Source organism: Saccostrea cucullata, unplaced genomic scaffold, assembly GCF_032062105.1.
Source record: "Saccostrea cucullata isolate Sc308-1 unplaced genomic scaffold, CSIRO_AGI_Scuc_v1 ctg2139, whole genome shotgun sequence".
Taxonomy (NCBI): domain Eukaryota; kingdom Metazoa; phylum Mollusca; class Bivalvia; order Ostreida; family Ostreidae; genus Saccostrea; species Saccostrea cuccullata.
The window spans coordinates 155,537-175,397 of record NW_026926647.1 but is presented as its reverse complement, the minus strand read 5'-3'; the positions used below and the strand labels follow the sequence as shown (position 1 = coordinate 175,397).

At 32.7% G+C, this 19,861-nt stretch overlaps 2 protein-coding genes across 2 annotated transcripts; one reads left to right on the top strand and one right to left on the bottom strand.

Annotated features, from left to right (window-relative positions):
* Positions 1-1,023: 1,023 nt before the first annotated feature.
* Positions 1,024-2,780, top strand: LOC134272307 (complement C1q tumor necrosis factor-related protein 6-like). Its single transcript, XM_062754555.1, has 2 exons — positions 1,024-1,171; positions 2,365-2,780. The coding sequence occupies exons 1-2, from the start codon at positions 1,024-1,026 to the stop codon at positions 2,778-2,780; spliced, it is 564 nt and encodes a 187-aa protein (XP_062610539.1).
* Positions 2,781-7,595: 4,815 nt separating this feature from the next.
* LOC134272310 (uncharacterized) lies at positions 7,596-19,855 on the bottom strand. The gene is made up of 8 exons (XM_062754558.1): positions 19,758-19,855; positions 17,678-17,895; positions 16,494-16,647; positions 15,432-15,514; positions 14,438-14,657; positions 13,592-13,738; positions 12,245-12,340; positions 7,596-11,419 (listed from the first exon to the last, which is right to left on the bottom strand). Exons 1-8 carry the CDS (start codon positions 19,783-19,785, stop codon positions 11,268-11,270), a joined length of 1,098 nt encoding a protein of 365 aa, XP_062610542.1. The 5' UTR covers positions 19,786-19,855; the 3' UTR covers positions 7,596-11,267.
* Between the last annotated feature and the right edge of the window lie 6 nt (positions 19,856-19,861).

The following is a 19,861-nucleotide window of genomic DNA, read 5'->3' as shown; positions in this document are numbered from 1 at the left end:
GAAATACATGCAGCATTCAGCAGTACTCAACAGTTTGACATCGGTGATTTTTCTCCAAAATGTAAATAAATGCGATCGGGGAATAATAATTAATGAAGTTGAAGATTGTCTTATCGACAAAAAAGAAAGAAAAACAAATTTTATTTAAACTTTCAAATACTAATATTTCATGTAATCTGTACACTGTTATAGGTAAACGATGACAAAATTAATTTGTTCGGGTTTGTTCTTTATTTTAAAATCGGGATTGAACTTTTAATAAAAAAAAAATGGCGGCTTCACGATTTCGCTGATATACTGAAATAATTTTCATGGTCCCCTGAATTTCAATATATCAGGAGTAGGCTGTATATGTTCCAGAAATGATAAAAGCTATGTTCTTTGTTGTAGCTGGAAAATGCATTTCCTATTTGTGTTATAGACTTTTCTATGGGTACACACACACAATTTTATAGATAGGGAATTACTGATGGGATGGTTTTATAACAGAAATTCTCTTCTCGACTTTTTAGAGAAACACTTTTCCGTACGAGTGACAAACGATCCATATATTTTGTTAATTAGGTCTTAATCAGGATGACTCAATCTATTCATCGCACTTCTTTGGAGAACAGCAGTTCTCTCTTTGAAAATAAACTGGCAAGGAGGAGACGGCTCTTCAATGCGATATGTGATTGACAATTGAATGTTGCTTCACCACATTTTAGGATTTTTCATCCGGATAAAGAGATTTTATCCTAGGCCGGAAAATGGCCTTATAGAAGATGAACCTTTATTTTTGGGCATGTCGATGAACAGCAACCAGGATTTTCAGCAGCAAGGTTGAGTTGATTGAAGAGTTAAGCAACATGCACCAATATTACCTACAAAGTGCAAAATTAAGTTTAGCAGACAAGAAAGGTCATAATACGACACCATCCTATCTTCTTCAAAGGAGATATAAAAATGATTGTAGGTCATAATTGTTTATAGAGTTTATCGATCTTCTGTTATGTACAAGGTTAAGAGGAATCTCCCACAAAAATGAATGGAATATTACTTTTTTTATTCACATTTAATTCCCTTGCCTGCTCTTTAAATGTGTCGACATCAGGGCAAACAGAGGTGGTGGAACTCCGACGGGAATTGAGGATGATGGAGCAAAGATTGCAAGCGCTTGAAGCAAAGTGCAGTGAGATATTTTCATATTTAACCTTTTCATTGTACAGTTTAAGGGAGTTATTGGTAGGATAAAATTTGATTCGCTCTATTTTTATTTCTAACCCCTATATGTATGTAAAGAGTTGGAAAGTATACCATATATGTGTCCATCTTATCATGGCGAGCCGCCTTCCACACCTTCGATTCAAATCCTCAAATGCTAACACAAAGTTAACAGCAAATTTGTGTTGACCTTTTCGCAACCTCTATTGAAATTTACAGAGCAATTTAAACCATCTTAATTAACTTTGATCATTTTTGTTTCCAAAATGCAATATATTGACACGTATTTGATATCTTAACAAAATTGCAAAAAGAATCTCTGTTACAATTATAATCATTAATTATTTACTCTCCATTTTGTTTTTGAAAATGTTCAGTGAAATGAAGATTATTGATCATGATATCTATTCAAACCATTAATAATACCAATGACATTGTGTTTCCATCTTCTCTCAAAACCTAGAATTGAAATTATCTTGACCCCAATAACAAACATATATTCCTTATCGCCATAGTTGTCTACAACATATTATTAAGTCTAATGTTGACTGACATTTTTCAAACAAATCTAAGGCCATTATTTAAACACTGAATTGTTTTCGGATTTTCCTGTTTGTTTGATCATGTGACAAGGCGCACAAGGTTTGGCAGGCGATGTAGCAACCCTTAATGAAAAAACACCGCTTAATTATAGAATTTCACCAAGCAATGCAATTAAAACGCTTTATACCATCAATTACCCCGATATTGCATTAATAGCTACTTTCTCAACCACCTAAAATGCCGTTTGATAAAAGAACTACATATGTCTTTGATTTTTGGGGGGTGTTATTTCGGAAATATTGATTGATCGTAATATTGTTTAACGTCTTGTTCAAGAATTTTTAATCAAGTATTCAAGTGAGGGTTCAACATTCAGCGTCATTGCGCACTGGGGGATCTTTATCCATGCCGATTTCATTACTCCGTACGTGATTTTCTGTTTCCCCGGAGTTTCTGTTTGTACCCTTTTAACCAATGATATACGTTAGTAAATGTGCTTTTTTTATATTTCCCCTCTAAAGTTATCCCTCTGCTGAAGGTAAATTACTAACATGCAACTGCTAATATACAGTAAACTAATTGTTTTCTTGAATAGTCAAACATTTTTCTTTCAAACAGATTCTTCCGCTCAACTACAGCAGCAAAGAATCGGGTTTACAGCGTGTCTTTCATCATCAAGCGGAGTGAGTGTTGGTTTCCATCAGACTATCCCATTTGATAATGTGATCACAAACAATGGTAATGGTTTCGATTCTCGGCATGGCGCTTTTCGTGCCCCTGTCTCAGGACTTTACCACTTCTCTATAACAATCTACTCAACAAAGACAAATCCAATGCTCATACAGATGGTAAAAGATGGAGTAGAACTTATTCACACGTACGTTGGTGACAGTGACTATCTGTCATCATCAAAGGATGTCATTGTCTGGTTAAATGCTGGACAAGACGTGTGGTGTCGCAATCGAAACAGACCAAATGCTGTGATAATGGCTGATAATAATAGTTGCTTTTCTGGCCATTTAATTTCTATTTAGAAAGAATAAATTGTTAAAGTGTGATAATTTATGTGTACTTTTTTATGGTGATAGAAATATTTATAAAATCATGCATTTCTGTGTGCAACTAATGACTACGAAATCAAAATTAAACTATAACATTTATTTAAGAACGTTCCCTCAAAATTTTCGAGAATGAAACATATGGAGATAACGAATAATATTCAAGACCAAAAGTCCATAAAATAATACAAAATAGGAGCAGAACAAACAGGGACCTCCAGAATATCAGAGGTGAGATCAGGTGCCATGGAGGAGTGAGCATCCCCTGCCTACCGGTCAAACCCGACGTCTGCTCATTGTTATGATCGGGAAATAACGGGAAAATCCGTCGTCAATTCAGTGTATGAATAACGGTCTAGCAATAAGTATGAAAAAGTTCAGTCAGCATCTAACTCATTGATAAATTGTATTTACTGACAAGGTCTTTGTATCGACCATACAATTTACGAAATCATTACGGCTCTATGGTCAATAATACATGAGCATTGATGCGCACGCGCTTGGTCTTTTCAACTTCTCATCTTACTGAGAGCAGACGAAATCTCGAAATAATGTAATTTTGCTTCAATCAAAGCATATAAATAGTTCTTCTGTCTAAATTATAAAGGATAAAAGTTAATAAATGTTCTTTTTTTCTGTCATTTGAATAGTTAATTACAATATCTCAACAAAAAATTCGAAATCAAACTTGCAGCTCATATTGACAGAGTCTTAAGGACAGACGAGACGTTCCTAAATAATATATAATTTTTTTCCAAGATTTTGTCATTGAAGAATTTACTTTAACATGTTTACTCACAAAAAAATGAGGTACCTTACCGGGCATTAGTGCGAGATACCACAGGGTGGCATTTCTTATATAATCCTTTAAGGAAAAAAATTAGTTTGCTAAAATCACATTTTTAGCGTTTCAAATTTTTAAAACCAATTAGAAACCGGTTTAGAAATTAGAAAGTAATGAAAATTTGGTATATATTTTTTATATATTATGAAGATATACAAAACAGATTTTTGGGGAACGTATCGTCTGACCTTAATGTAATATTTGTACAAATACCAAATTTCAGCACGTTTTTTATATTACAATGTACTTTGGACACCAGTCCAAAATATGTTTTAGAGTCATCGTCGTTTATACTTTGAAACATTAATATGTACAAGATAAAGAGGAATCAAAAAATGAATGGAATATTACTCGTTTTATTCACATTTATTCCCCTAGCCAATTCTCTAAACGTGTCGATAGCAGGGCCAACAGAAATGGTTGAACTACGACGGGAATTGAGGATACTGGAGCAAAGGTTGCAAGCTCTCGAAGCAAAGTGCAGTGAGATATTTTTAAAATTATTTTTTCATTGAACAAAGGGATTTTTGTAGGATAAAATTTCATTCAGTCTATCTTATTTTGTGAGAAATTATTGAAGCAGAAATAGTTCAACTTTAAACTTATTAACTACTAAAGTATTATCGATATTTGAACGGAAATCTCAATCAACTTCTTATATTATCCAATGAAATACGCTGCTCGCAACGAGATCTCATCATTAAAAAAGTTTTATTTGCATTTCTACCTGCATAGACAGTACTCGTAAGTTATCAGTAGGGAATTAGTCTTTTACCAAAAATAAATATGCAGTGCTCTTAAACTACAGAAAATAAGAATAAATAAACGAGTACAGATAAATAAGTCCTCATTCCCTTCTTCTCTGTAGGATATAAAAAGGATCGCAGGACATTATCATCTGAAAGTTTATTTTTTATACGGCGAAGTACAGGAATTGATAGAAGAAAATGTCTAGAAACTGGCACGAAATATTACTCTTTCTGTCCGCATTTATTGCTCTTACACATTCTCTAAATGTGTCAACGGTCGGGCAAATTGATGTGATGGATCTTAAACAAAAAGTAAAGATTCTAGAGCAAAGATTGCAAGCGCTGGAAGCAATGAACAGTAGGAAACAGTCAATATTATTTCTTTATCACACTTCCAAAATTCGGCAAAGTTGATGTTTTTCATCAGTTTTACGAGTATACCTTAAGTTTGTATTCAGGATGAGTCGAGGCAATGTAACATTTATAATGCAACTGCAGCACTGTTGAGTTCTACTCCGTCTAACATTGTTCCCACTTGACCGAATGGAATACTTTGACGGAGATTATTGTCGCACCATCATGTCCCCTTCTATGAACAAATTAGAGTAAGCAAATTAAAAGCTTTTAACTTTTTTTTTAAGTTAAGGATGGACCTTTGTCTGAAAGTTTTTAAACTTCTTTCTTGCTGTATTTTTAAAAATTCTTCCATGAATCAGACAATATCTCCAAAAATCTTTGTGTGAAAATTCATATCATTTTGAAGAAATGATTTTTTCAGGTAATATAGACCTTAATGACAAAATAATGGAGAAATATGTATTTTTCATAATTTTATACCGTTGTATCATAGATGTTGATATTTCGTAAATAAGACAACAGTAAAGTAAGCCCTGATGAACACATGGATATTGAACTGTTTTGCAGATAACAAGTATTTCGTTATGAATTTATAAATATATAACTATTTTCACTGATTTAAGCTTTTCTGTCCGATTAGAATCAATTTCTTACCCTCTCCCTTCTAACCAAATAGAATAGATAGCAGATTGACAATTTACAAAATTTACTTATCTAAAATCATGAAGAAGTGCAAGTTCATTTTTATAAACAAAATGTTTTAGTTTTGTCATTAAAAAACAATCAGTTTTCAATAACATGTTTCAAAGTTCCAAGCCGCTTTCTTTGCGAAATTTAATCTTTTTTTGGCAGCATGCTATTGGCATAGATGCGTACTTAAAGTGGATGAAGATAATTTTATTTTTTTTCTCTATCTCTTTCATTGAAAACAACATTTTGTAAAATCACTTGCAAATGGTAGATTTTGTCCAATTTCATTATTTATTTCATTACTTAAACCAGAAAATATGTAGTTATCTTTTTTGAAAAATATCATTCCACAATTATTTAGTTTTTAGTAAAAGATAGTTCATCACTCGTTATTCCCTGATCAGAACAAGGAGCACACGGCGGGTGTGACCTGTCAGCAGGGGATGCTTAATCCTCCATGGCACTTGATCCCACCTCTGATTTTTCGGAGGTCCGTGTTTGCTCTGCTCCTTCTTTGTATTGTTTTATGGACTTTGAGACTGAATACTGTTTGTTATCTCCATATCCTTTTTTTTCAACATCAGTTCTAAAATCAAGATCAATGTAGACTATACATAATTCATAGTGAATATGTGACTTAAATTTTCAATTCGCACTTAAACTATTTACAATATTTTTAAAATATCGATGCTCAGATCTGATTAAAAAAAAAAAAAAAAAAAAAAAATAGTTGTATAAATTACAACAATTTTTCCGGTTTATCAAGACATTTGAGGCAAAATCTGTCGAGAATTTTAAATTGATAATTGTTGTCATACCAGTGATTTATGAAAATGTTGTTTTCAATGATATATACTGTATACAGAGAAAAAATCAAATAATCTTCACTTTTGGAACACGTTATCAAAATATTTTTCCTCAACTTACTGAAAAGTCAACATTGTGAGGACAAAAAAACCGCTGATCTGACGTATAATTACATCTCTCCTAAAAGACTTTTTTGTTGGCACTTAAGTTTTTTTTTAAATTCATTTTAACAATACATGAAACAATGTTTATGGTTGGCGCATGCAAACTTTTCTAGGCCGAATCAATGAGCGCATTTCTTTGCTTACCAAATCCTCTTTTCACACAGATCCTTCAGACAAGGCGATACAACAAGTTGGATTTACAGCGTGTTTATCATCACCAAGTGCAGTTAGTATTGGCTACCACCAACCAATCGAATTCGACAACGTGATCACAAACGACGGTAATGGTTTCTACTCACGGCATGGTTTGTTTCGGGCACCTGTTTCCGGGCTCTATCACTTCTCAATGACCATATATAGTCAATGGCATCACACCCGATAAATATTCAGATGGTGAGAGATGGAACAGAAATCAGTCGTACGTTCGAAGGTGGGAATGACTACCTCTCATCCACAGCTAATGTTACCGTCGGACTTAGTGCTGGTCAAGACGTGTGGTGTCGAAATTCACAAAGCTCAAAAGCTTTAATAAATTCTGACAATTACAGTTGCTTTTCTGGACATTTGATATCAAGTTAGACAGATAAGAACAAGTCTGCAAAATAAGAATATTTTTTTCTTTTATTTCAGAGTAAATTTGTTTTTTGTACTTTGACAAAGGATTTCAATGGAAATACATGTACATGTATATATTAAGGTGAAGCTATAATGAGTATGAAAATTACTCAGTCGTTTGATATGGAAGTCAAGTATTGTGATTACAATTTCTTTACAATATTTTATATCCCACATCCTTGTCAGCAATTTTAGAGAAATACCGTTTCTGCGGTTCAGATATTGGCTACGGTTTTTAATGAAATAACACATTAAGTTTTTATCTATATTGTAATTTCGCACCTAGAATTGATAGTAGAACATGCTCATACATGTATAAATTTATATCTAATGCATTTCTGATTTCTCACTCAGTTTTATATCTTTGCATATGACCAAATGATTTTTTCATGTGTTTGGCAATTATCAATGCTGTGTTTGTGCTAATAAATATTTGTATTTGTATTATCTTTTGCTAAAATTCATAAATAAAGTCAATAAACACAAACAATCATTTAAGTTTTCATCCAACATGAAGTTACAATAACTTACGTTTTTTCTTAATAAAAATACAATAACAACCATAAAAGTATTGAAAACAAATTTTATTCAAAGGAATGTTTAAATGTATCTCATTGCAATTCACAACTCTAACAAAATGAAACACCAAGCATATCAAGGTTTGGAGCCACTGGACAAACAATGGCCAAAAAGGTGCCTCTTAAAGGACATGGAAATAGTTTAGGTTGAAAATATTTCGATTTATTTTTTCCATTTTTTTTTTGTGCTTACAAATACTTCACTAAGGTATTTTTAATGATTACCAAAAATATAAATCTCAGTTGCCGAGACACAAGACATATTTAGAGCTCTTAAACTTTATGTAAACAAGGCCCATGTCATGTTTTTGTTTACATACTATTAGTTAAAATATACTAATATGCAGATATTTTCAATAAAGAAGTTCATTCTAAATACCATTAGACAGTTTCTAGTGATTTACTGAATCATGTTTTGTTATAAATATGTTTACTATATGTAAACAAAAGAAGGCACAAGTCTTGTTAAAACTTAACATTATGAAGAATTTTAAGTTGATAATGTATCTCCTTTGTAAATCAACAAATGATGATCAAATTTTTGCTGATCATTTGAATAGCCCTAATTAGGAATTGTAAACATTAAAATTGGTTTTTAAAAAATCAGTTGAAACTGTGACCATGTCCCTTTAAATGTATTATGCAAACTTTCAAGGAGAGATTTGTGATACTGAGTATAAACCTTGATATGTATTCTGAAAAGTAGAATTCTTATGGGCCATCATTAATTTGTTAGCTATTTTAATGAAGATAATTCTTTTCTATTTTTAGCTTATTGTTTGTGCTTTAAAAATTAACAACATATATTTTTTAGAATTAACGAATTCATTGCAAAAAATTACCAAAAATCCTTTTATATGAGGCTTTAAAGTAAGCACAAATTTTAAAAGCATTTGGTTAATTTTAACTCGGAAATGAAAATGCGATGTAAATACATGTATATAGTAGATCTGCACATAAGCCTAGTACAATGTAGTATGATTTTCTAATAAATGCAATTCGCGGGGATGAATATAAAATATTAAACATAGAAATTACACATAATACACATAATTATATGACAGGCATTAATGATATGCAAAAAAATTGAGAATTCCAAATACATTATACAAAATTATATCATATACGTATAAAAACTTACAAATTCTACTGAAACTAAACATATTTCATAGATAATCTGCAAAGCTTAAGACACAGAAAACATTTCATTTTTAACACAAGCTAATGGTTTTAAGGGAGATAAAGTGTTAAAAAGAAAATTCAATAAAAGGTGTAGTAAACCTAATTATACAGTTCTAAATTTTCTTCAAAATTCAAAACTCAAAATAATTTTAAATATAACACAAGAATCATTTAAGTATACTTGTTAGAAAATAATAATAAAATTTTGCACCTCAATCGATAAAAAAAATCAATAGAAAATAAAAATTGATTTAGTAGATAAATCAAATGATGTGGTGAGCTTACAAAATGACATTTTACTTGACAAAAAAGAAATTAACATAATCCATATTCACTTTGTAAAACTTACGCTTCTTATAATGAAAGCATATAATAGCATTCTAAGCGTATTATGTTTTCATTACTGAATATACAGTCATTGGAAATCTTAAATTTGGAATTGATCCATAATTTTTACCATGATGAAGAAAAAAAACCCAAATAAAATGATCTAAAGAAAGAATAAAGATGGTTATTGTTTAGTTCCAATGAATTTGAGCTGACTGTGTTATTTCTTTATATCTTCTTTGTTAAACATGTTAAACATATTGAATAAAATATCACAGTAGGGGATGTTTGGTATGTTACATGTCAGATAATGGTGAACCATGATAAAATAAGTAAACACAGATCATTGACAATATCATATACATTGTACAAGGTACTGTAAACCAACTATCAATGGCATCATCTTTTATTCTCGATTTGTCAGTTTCAAAATTAATCTCTATCTGCAATAATTAATTTTTGGTAGCCAGAAAATAATTTCTCCACAAATATAAAACAATATAAATGGTTCCAAGGCGATTTTTATTTGCAATTTAAAGTAGGTCACGAAAGTAGAGGATATTTCTTGCATGTGAATAAAAGTTGGTTTACAGTAAATGGCATGTACAGTAAATGGCATTTACAATATATTGTATAGTTAAGTTTCATTTACAATATATTTTACAGGTTATTATGTATAGGCAGGTGATACTTCTCTAGGAGAAAAGCATCTTGCAGCAACATTGCGTTATTTCATTATGGCTGTCTATGATAATGGAAACGATGATGATTATATTTGATGATGGTGATGAAAATGATCATGATATAAAGAAGATGATGAAAATGATGATATGAATAGAATGATGATGATGACTCCAAAGATCAAATCCAAAAGCATAAAATGAAAACAGATGATGATCAAATTCAAACAATGAAAATTGATGAAAAATATGACGATACGCAGACACTGATGAAAATGACTCCAAAAATCATAACCATAAAGCAACCAATGAATTTACATATAGTGCATGAAAAATAAAGAAATACACAACACCTCAAAAACTAAAAAGACAAAGTATATTTGGAACGAAGAAAAAAAACCAGATCTTTGTAGAATTATTATACATGTATTACTAAATACAAACATAAATAAACTTCAAAGGAAAAACCTTTTCTGAAAATGAGTAACTCTAATTTCTCACAAAAAATATTTTACAGATCTAATTGCTTCTAAGGTATACTAAAATTATCAAAAGTAAATTTCAGATCTAGAGCAAAATCAATTAAAAATTTCAATATTCAATGTGGCAGGTAGGTCCCTTGTTATTTTTGTTTTGAAATAGTTATCTCTGTTTATCAGGCAACAAATGATGATGATCAAATGATTCTTAGTTTTTTTCCCCTCTAACAGTGTGACTGTGTCTACATGTAATATTATTCATTATAATTTGATATACTCAGTTCAAACTATGTTATTCCAACAATTTTGAACAAAAAATATTTCTATATAGTTAAGTTATTAACAAAGAAAATTTTTAAAAAAAATCTTTTTGTTAGCATGTTTGTTAGCATGTTTGAAAAGGGGCATAACATCATTATTCCTTTTTTACTTTCAGAAATAGAAAATTGAGTTATTTCACTTTTCAATACATACTGAAATAGCAAAGAAAATTATCAATACAAAAGTCTTATCCAAGATGCCTAACTACCTGGAAAACTATAGCTTAATTTCTTTTTTGGTCTAAATGTAAAACGAATTACAATATATTACACAAAAATGTAAAGTCTCCACTTTCTTTTTGCCTCTCTTTTAAGTGGGCCGATTAAAAAGGGTCAATTTTAATAAAAACAGTGTTATTACCTCGACACAATTAGGCCTATGCAAATTAAAGTGAATATACTTGCAAATGTGGAAAAAAGCGTATACAGGATGAAAATAATGTTGTATAAAGTATATAATTACATGATTTTTACATATCTATTGCAAATTTAAGAGCATGTTTTCCAAACAAAAAAAATAAAAACAATGCAGGGATGAGCATATAATCTCTAAAGACAAAATACAATCTTGCAAACAGAGTTCAGCATTTGATGCTTACATCTAAATCTAAATGGAATCGGCCACTAAGAATCCAATCCTCTTTTTGAAGTTCCTCCACATTTCTCTTTCTTTATATAATGCCATCTGTATCATCCTCAGTTAGTAACAGCTGGCGCCCTCTATAATTGGCCCCACGTTTCTTCAATATGACCATAATTATTCCCGCAATTATGACGATGAATATAATTCCTCCTAGAGTTCCCCCAACAATAAGAGCTGTTTCTAACAAAAGAAATAAGGACAGTTAAATGAATTAAGCAATAGAAAACCCCAAATGATGTATGTTGGATTAAAAATAATAAATATGAAATGGTAAGGGTACATTTGTACTATGTTATGATACTCTGGTAGCTTCAAAAAAAATTATTCAGTGATATGAAAGGAGTTTCAAACAAGAGATAAGTAACCAAATGTTAAAGTACAACAAAGTCTGTGTTTACAATAAATATACCCTCTGAGTCAATACATTAAGTATCCACTGAAACATAAAATAGGAAATGCTCAACAACACTTCGATCCAAGGATCTCACGAAAGTTTCATCAAACTGCATTCAGAAATCACTGTTTTTTGAAAAACATGTATTGTTCTGATGGTTTTATTTTAATGGGGTTTTATTTCAGATTCAGTTGTTGATTCTTTTGATGGCTACTCCCAGTTTAACAAACAGAGTGACATACAAATCAAAGGACATACAAATAAATTTCCCTCTCAATATGTTCATCTATATTCATCTCATTTTCCCTTTACTTTCAACAAAATATTCTGCAAAATTCACAAATGCCATAATCATAAAATATTGCTTGATCACTATTGATTTATCCTTATAATTCATCATATTTTTGTCCTGCTTTCCCATTGCTGAAAAAGATTTTTAGAAAATTTGATTATGTTTGTAGGGCCATCAGATGAAGTGGTGTATAAAGAGTTTTGATTGGCTACTTACTGTTTGTGGGTTCATCTATCAAAATTATGAAACCAGTATTTTGAATGGCTACTTACTATTTGTGTGTACATGTATGTAACAAATGTTTTGATTGGCTACTTACTGTTTGTTGGGCCTCCAGATGAGCTGGAATGTGGGCTTTTGTGAGGGCTACTGGGCCCAAACTCCAGTGAAGGAATGATGTGTTTTGCACAGCTCTCTGGGAATTGACAAAAACATCAAACACTATAACAAAGTTCTTTTTCAATGCCAATGGGTACAATAAAGTCACACTGACATAAATACAACCAAGTTTCTTTTACATAATATCAATTTATCAGTATTTTCTCAGCAAATGTACTTCTCTAAGAGGTAAGTCACATTTAAAGAAATATAAGCAATATCCTTCAGAAGATGCCCAAAGTAATTTAAAGAAGCACATATACTTGGTACATCAGAAATTATCATTTGCTACCCATGACAAAGTCTAATATATAAGAATTCTTAATCAATTATGAAAAGTAGAGTTGCAACATGAAATAGTGATGGGTCTTAATTGCCAAAAACTCACATTGCAATATATCACAATCCTCACCTAAAATATCATGATAAAATCATGGTATTTTACATCCAATATTTAACGTGATTTTTTTGTGATTTTTCTTATAAATAGCATTTCTATAAAAACATAATTTTATATATTTTCATCGATTTTTTTTACTTGCAGTTCCATTGCATTTTGATAAAAAAATGTGAAATGTCTATATCTTGTATTTGACACAGATAGATTGGGAGCACTGTAATAAAGGATCAAGTGGAGTGATAAACACAGCTCCTTTGTATTACTTTGATAAGGGAAAACTCTGCGCCAAGTTTGGTTAAAATTGGCCCTGAGAAAATGACAACAATAACAATGTCAACGACAAAACAACAGTATGTGACTATAACAATTACAGACAAGGTACAAATGTTGATTGAAAGCTAACAAAAGCAATAACAACAGACAAATTTTGACCTGAATGGTTCACTTGAACCTTCTGCTCAGGTGAGCTTAAAATGAGTAGGTGTTATGCAATACATTTTGTGTAACACTGGTTGGTGTACTGACACAAAGAAAATTATGTGCCAAGTTTGATTAAAATTGGCAATAAAGATGAAAAAAATGAAAACAACAGCATGAAAAACAATAATAGACGACAAATTTTGACCTGAATAGTTCACCAGAACCTTCTGCTCAGGTGAGCTAAATTATGTAGGTGTTATGCCATACCTTCTGTCTGACATAGGTTGGTGTACTGGCACAGAGGGAACTACATGTATGTGCCAAGTTCGGTTAAAAATTGCATTAACCATGACCAAAAATGACAACAACAGCATGGAAAACAATAATAGACTGACACAAATTTTGACCTGAATAGTTCACCTGAACTTTCTGCTCAGGTGAGCTAAATTAATTGGTGTTATGTCATACCTTCCGTCTGACATAGATTGGTGTACTGGCACAGAGGGAATCGTGGCGTGAAGCAGGCACATTTGCCCTGTTTACACATCTCATTCTTTCCACATATATTACTCTCTCTATCAGCACTATTCATGGAACAGTTCTTCCCAAAAGAAGCTGCATGAAATTAAAAAAAAATATATAAACTACAAGTTATTTAGAAAAGAAAAGCTTTTTTCCAGTTAATTTTAGACAGTAAACTTCAGGTATATAAAAAAAGATAGTTCTAATTATCAATTTTCTGATTTATACATGTTTGCCCTAAGAGCTATGACAACTGTATGGAAAAATATTTTCCAAGTCACCTTTATTATTATAATAAACATTTTTTTTTTCATTCCTGATATCTACATGAATAATTATGTGATTGAATTGGCAGTTAAAACACATCATTATCAATGTCAACATTAACCCATATTGCACCTTGCTTTCTTGGTAGTATTTTCAAATGAATGAGAGACCTTTGGAATTACTAATGCCTTCATGTAATATGTGTGTGCTACTTGGCATTATTATAATGCATATATCTTATATTATTACACTTCTACTGTAATTACTCTATATAAAATTAAAACCATAAAACTGTCTATTTCACCGAGAAGAGACTATTTCCCTCATCTGAAGACTACTCCCTGGAAAATCAGAGCTACTGCCTGGGACTACTCCCTCATGAATATTTATTAGTAATTTTAACCAATGAAAGTGTTCAGTGGGTGGAGCGTTCAAGGAATATACCTGATTTGAATGTGTTCTGTGGTGGCATTGTAATAATGGTGAATAAAACCACAGCATAACTTATCATTACACTACCCATACCTGACTTGTAGGTGGTGTGTGGTGGCATTTTGGTGGTGGTGAATACTACTTTACCACCACCACCAGTGATTCCTTTGCCACACTTTGGTGCCTTTGGTAGAGGTGTTACGGTTGATTTAGCACATGTAGAGACAGGTACCACACTGTCTGGTATTAGATTTATATTCTTGTTAAAGGTACAACCGAGGCTTGGGATACACAACTCAGTCGCCAGCTTCATCTACATAATGAAAAGGGAAAAGAAAAACATTGAGATTTGGGGAAGCAACAAAATTATATATACTTTCAAATTTAGAAGAAGCCTTTCCATGCCATGGGGCTCTAAGTTAATACTGGTAATTGTCAAATTTTTGCTGGGCAGGTTTTTTGATGTTTTTTTGGAATGAAAAGACCAACAAGTTCATGTTTCCCAATGCATCAAAAGGAAGGGGGCCTCCCTACTAAGAAGTGTAGGAAAGGTACCAGAACACCCCAAGGAGATTTCGAACTCAAAGGCAAGGCAATTTCCAAGCTCCCAGGTCTTAAGAACAAACCCGAGTAATATTAGTTACATAGTTTCTTAGTGACAGGGTTTGGAATGATACCTGGTTAGTAAATTTCATACATGGCTAGGCAAAGCCATAGTTCAAAAGAATGATAATTCCACATCAATGGTGTACTGATTTACTATTGACTGGGTATAAGTATTCCACCCCCTCAATGTGACAACTACTTTAACCAATCGTAAGCCAAGATGTCCTCAAAAAATCAACAAGGGTGGGGTAAGAAAATACTGTAAAAGTATTATATTTAGCATGTACAATATTTGGCAGATTGATTTTTGAACAAGTTAGTGCAGATTTGATTTAGCACATTTCTTTATGTTCTTATTAATGTATATGTTTAAGATATTTATCGTTGTACTTGAATTAGCTGAAGTTTCTTTCCGCCAAAAATGGTAAAAAAAATACACCGCCAAATGTTATACGTTTACAGTATATTGTTAGTTACTTACTCCTAATCTGACAGCTGTGGCATTCAGCTTAACCAGAGTGAACTCCAGGTACTCATGAAGGGGAATCCCAGAAAGGCTGGTATCTGTGAAAGATTCATAAAAAAAATCAGACCTATAAGTAATACATCCATGAGACAGAAATACAGACCCTTGGCATATAGATCCCTCATTTTCATTTTTTTTTTTCAGATCAAGGATCACCATACTTTTTTTTCCTATTTCTGTATTCTCACATGTTTTCAATGATGTCACTCTTTTTGTCTATGAAAAGCTTTTTCAAATTTTACATTTTTTTTTCTCCCATTGTTCAACCAACAAATGGGAAAAGTAGGAAAAGAAGGGGGGTCTACACCCCAAGTGCCTGTGGAAAGAATTACTGTGAAAGATTTGCCTGTGGAAAGGATTACTGAGAAAGATTTTCAATGTTCAAACAAATATATTGGGGAAGCAACAAAATTATATATACTTATAGGTAACCTCTGACAAAGCCTAGGAGCCCTGGAAGAATCTGCTTAATACTAATATGTGATTTTTTTATTCTCTCTATCTCTCTCTTTCTCAGTCTCTTCTCTCTCTCTCTCTCTCATGAAAAATTTACAGAAAATGTATTAATATATGTTTTGTAAAGCTATCTATTCATCTATTAGAATCTGTGAATTAAAAAAAAAAGATTTCCAAAGATTTTTTAGGAAAGAAATAATTAGGCCAAGATAAATAAATAGTGCGTTTCCTGTGATTTCAACCTTCGAAAAGGAAGCCTTCGGGTAGGTAGGGAAAACATTTTATTTTAACATTTTATCATGTTTATTGGCAGGCACGCTGGCATTTTTCCCCAGGATATCGCTGTAAAAATATTTCTGATTAATATGTGTATGATATGCATTTCCTTAAACATGGAATTGATCAAGATTGGGATTACTAATTGTAAAATTGGACTAGTTTACTCCTGGAAAGATATTGGCAGAAAATTGTTCAGGGGTGGCTCCTATATTTTTAATAAGAGTAGGTTGGAGAATCGGAAACACATAATTTATTTATCTAGGCTTTACAGAAAATCCTTACTCTGAAAATTGATTGTCAGAGGGAATCGAGAATTGTGTGTGACTCGCTGAGCGAAGTTAAAGTTGAATTTATCCACGCTGATGCTGACGTCCATACTGATAGGATTATCACAGTGGTTCATGATCATGTTTAAACAATACTGAAAGGTTCCTGTCTGTAAAGGCAAGTGGTATTATTACATTCGTAATATATTCTATAACAAGGAATGGTCCCTATATTCTCTATATACATGTAGAGTAATATTCAACAAAATTGATATAACCTCCTCCAAAAAATATTATACACTGTATACAGTGTACATTACTTTAACTAACCAATGCATTGCTGAACATTCTCTCTAACTAAACCATTCATTGCTGAACATTCTCTCTAACTAAACCATTCATTGCTGAACATTCTCTCTAACTAAACCATTCATTGCTGAACATTCCCTCTGACTAAACCATTCATTGCTGAACATTCCCTCTAACTTACCAATGCATTGCAGTCTTCACCTAATCCTGGGAGCCCGAAGCCTGGGACCTGGTAAAATTGGAAGCGGGCATGTGGAAACTGTACACTTACAAGCCTGAAGGGCATGTAAATTCTGAGGCATAAGCCTCTGTTTTATCACATTAAATAATACCAAAAACATTAAATATACTTAAAAGTCTTTGATTCTTCATCTAAACAGCTTCAAGCACAAAAGAAAGTTTTAGAGACAGTTTATCCTAGGAACAATGTTAAGAGCTAGACAATAGATTGATAGAAATGAATTTTGTATCATTTCCTTGGCGTGAATCAGCAAATAAGAATAAAATTACTTGATATAATTCTGGGCATGTAAATATTTGTTTGGGCTAGTGTAAAAGATTTGGTGAAGACTGGCATTGCAGAACATTCCCTCTAACTAAACCATTCATTGCTGAACATTCCCTCTAACTTACCAATGCATTACTGAACATTCCATCTAACTTACCAATGCATTGCTGAACATTCCCTCTGACTTACCAATGCAATACAGAACCTTTCCTCTAACTTACCACATCGTTGGAAACCCACAGTCATTCTCGCTTCTCTTACCTCCTATGGGACGTAAGGCCAAAATTTTCGCTAGACTCACTTATATGCCCAACCTAATGTGACTTATCCTAAAGGAGGTAAGAGATGTGAGACCAACGGTGGGTTTCCGATGATGAACTTACCAATGCATTGCTGAACCTTCCCTCACAGTCCAACTGTTCACACTTCTCTGGGTGGAATTTACACATAAACATCACCCCCCGGTCTCTCACAGATTGGCCCCCACCCCCACGATTAAAGGTATCCACATAGTTCCTCCACATGGGACAGGCAAGATCAGGGGCTGCAGTTGTTGTTGTTGTTGTCGTGCCTGGGATAGCTAACGTTGATGAGGCTAAGCCTATAACAAATAACAAATAAAGTGAGATCAAGGGCAGCTGTTATGGTTACTACTGCTAATGTTGATAAGGCCAGTCCTATAACAAATGCTGATTACAGTGTGATTAGGGGGCAGTTTTTGTTGTTGTGGTTGCTGTAGCTAATATTGATGAGGCTACGCCTACAACAAATAACAAATACAGTGAGATCAGGGTGCAGCACAGGCACCTGACGTTACTTATTTTTCTTTTAAAATAATAATTTTTTTTTTATTAGAATGAAAATAAGAAATGTCAGGTGCCTGTGGCAGGCAGCTGTTGTTGTATACAACTAATATTGATGAGCCATGTTCCACAGCAAATTACAAATACAGTGGGATCAGGAGCAGTTGTTGTGGTTAATGCATCTAATGTTGATAAGGCCAGGCCAACAACGTATAACAAATAGCTACAGTGAAACTTCAGTATCTGAAAATCTGATATCTCGCATACCATGGACATGATGGGGTATACATACCTAGCATAAGAAAGGCTCAAAGTGAACACATTCAATGGCATTTATTCAAAGTCTAGCATTTTATAGTCATACAAAGAATTCTCAGAAGCAAACTAAATGATTAAGCAACAGTGAGTGCAGTGAAATTCGAAATGAAATCTGTACATACATCAAGCAAAATTTTGATTGAATTTTCTTCCCACAATTCCTTTGCTACCAGGATTCCATGTGATATTAGAGAATAAATAAATAACATAAGACATAAAAGGCTTTCAGTTTGTAGAAATCTTAAAAGAAACAATAAACAAGAAAATATTCTACAATGACTTTCGTCAAACATTGCTCTAGCCAGTCTAGATCTATAGATTCAACTAGACCCTCATCTGTCTCCATATTTTTTAGCTCCGATGAGCTCTGTGACGTCACAGCTAGTCAAGATGTCTCGTGTGACTTAATGGTGTCTGAAGATCAGGCTGATCAATGTTTCAAGTGTGTTTTATTATGGTACAAATGCGTTCCCCCCAATGGCCACACCGTAAAACATATTTTTAAACATTGTTTTCTCCTGGGACATCCTGAAGGTTAATCTTAGTTCGATTGAGTTTGTAATAGCCAGCGCAGCAAGCGTCGTGAAGCGTGAAGTGAGCTCAATAAAGTAACGTGTAAGAACAGAGGAAATTCGGAAACATTCTCAGAATTCCTTTACTGCCCAATGTCCTTTGCACGAATAAAAAAATAATAAGTAAACTTAAAAGCATAAAAGGCTTTCAGTTTGTAGAAATCTTTCAAAGAAACAAAAAATAACTGCAGTGTTTTTTCGACCCAAATTGCACTAGCTGTGTATAAATTCAGTCTACCTAAGCTTTGATGAGCTCCGTGATGTCTTGTGACATCACAGCTAGTTGAGATGTCTCGTGCGGCTTGATGTATGAAGTGGCTGATCAATTTTTTAAGTGTTTTTCGATGGCGCTCGCCCTAACGGTCACACCATTAAAAAAAATAACAAAGTTTAAGTGTATATAGTATATCAAAGGTTCCTGTTTATATCTATAGATTCTAAAACCATTAAGATGAGCTTATAAGAGCTGAGCCTGTCTAAATATGTAATTTTGTAAAGCGTTGTTGTTTCAGGAACTATGGAGCTCGTCAAGTTTGTTTCTCAATGCACCAACTAACAGGTATAAAAAGGTATATATATGACATAAGCCTAAAATCGATAAGTCTTGATCAGTGGAGAGATATAATCATATGATTTTGAGTCAAGTGCACGTGTACTAAAATTATGCAATTTCATCATATTTCGTTCTACCACTTTGAAATTGGGATATGTCACAACAATCTCCATTAAGGATATTAAAGACAGTGTTAATCAAAATCTAAACGCATTACCTAGCACAAGAAACAAGAGTAACAACATAATTTTCTTCCGTATTCTCGAGGACTTGTTTTCGTTTCAGTGACTGCTTGTTTTCATGCTCCGCAGAGAATAAATA

What these genes read in the sequence shown, in the direction of transcription:
- LOC134272307 (XM_062754555.1), top strand. Translation starts at nt 1,024, where the DNA reads ATGAATGGAATATTACTTTTTTTATTCACATTTAATTCCCTTGCCTGC. An exon ending in AGCGCTTGAAGCAAAGTGCA is followed by an intron (nt 1,172 to 2,364) that starts GTGAGATATTTT and finishes TCTTTCAAACAG; the next exon opens with ATTCTTCCGCTCAACTACAG.
- LOC134272310 (XM_062754558.1), bottom strand. Translation starts at nt 19,785, where the DNA reads ATGTTGTTACTCTTGTTTCTTGTGCTAG. An exon ending in ACACACCACCTACAAGTCAG is followed by an intron (nt 13,739 to 14,437) that starts GTATGGGTAGTG and finishes AATTTCATGCAG; the next exon opens with CTTCTTTTGGGAAGAACTGT. An exon ending in CAATCTATGTCAGACGGAAG is followed by an intron (nt 12,341 to 13,591) that starts GTATGACATAAC and finishes GTCAATTCCCAG; the next exon opens with AGAGCTGTGCAAAACACATC.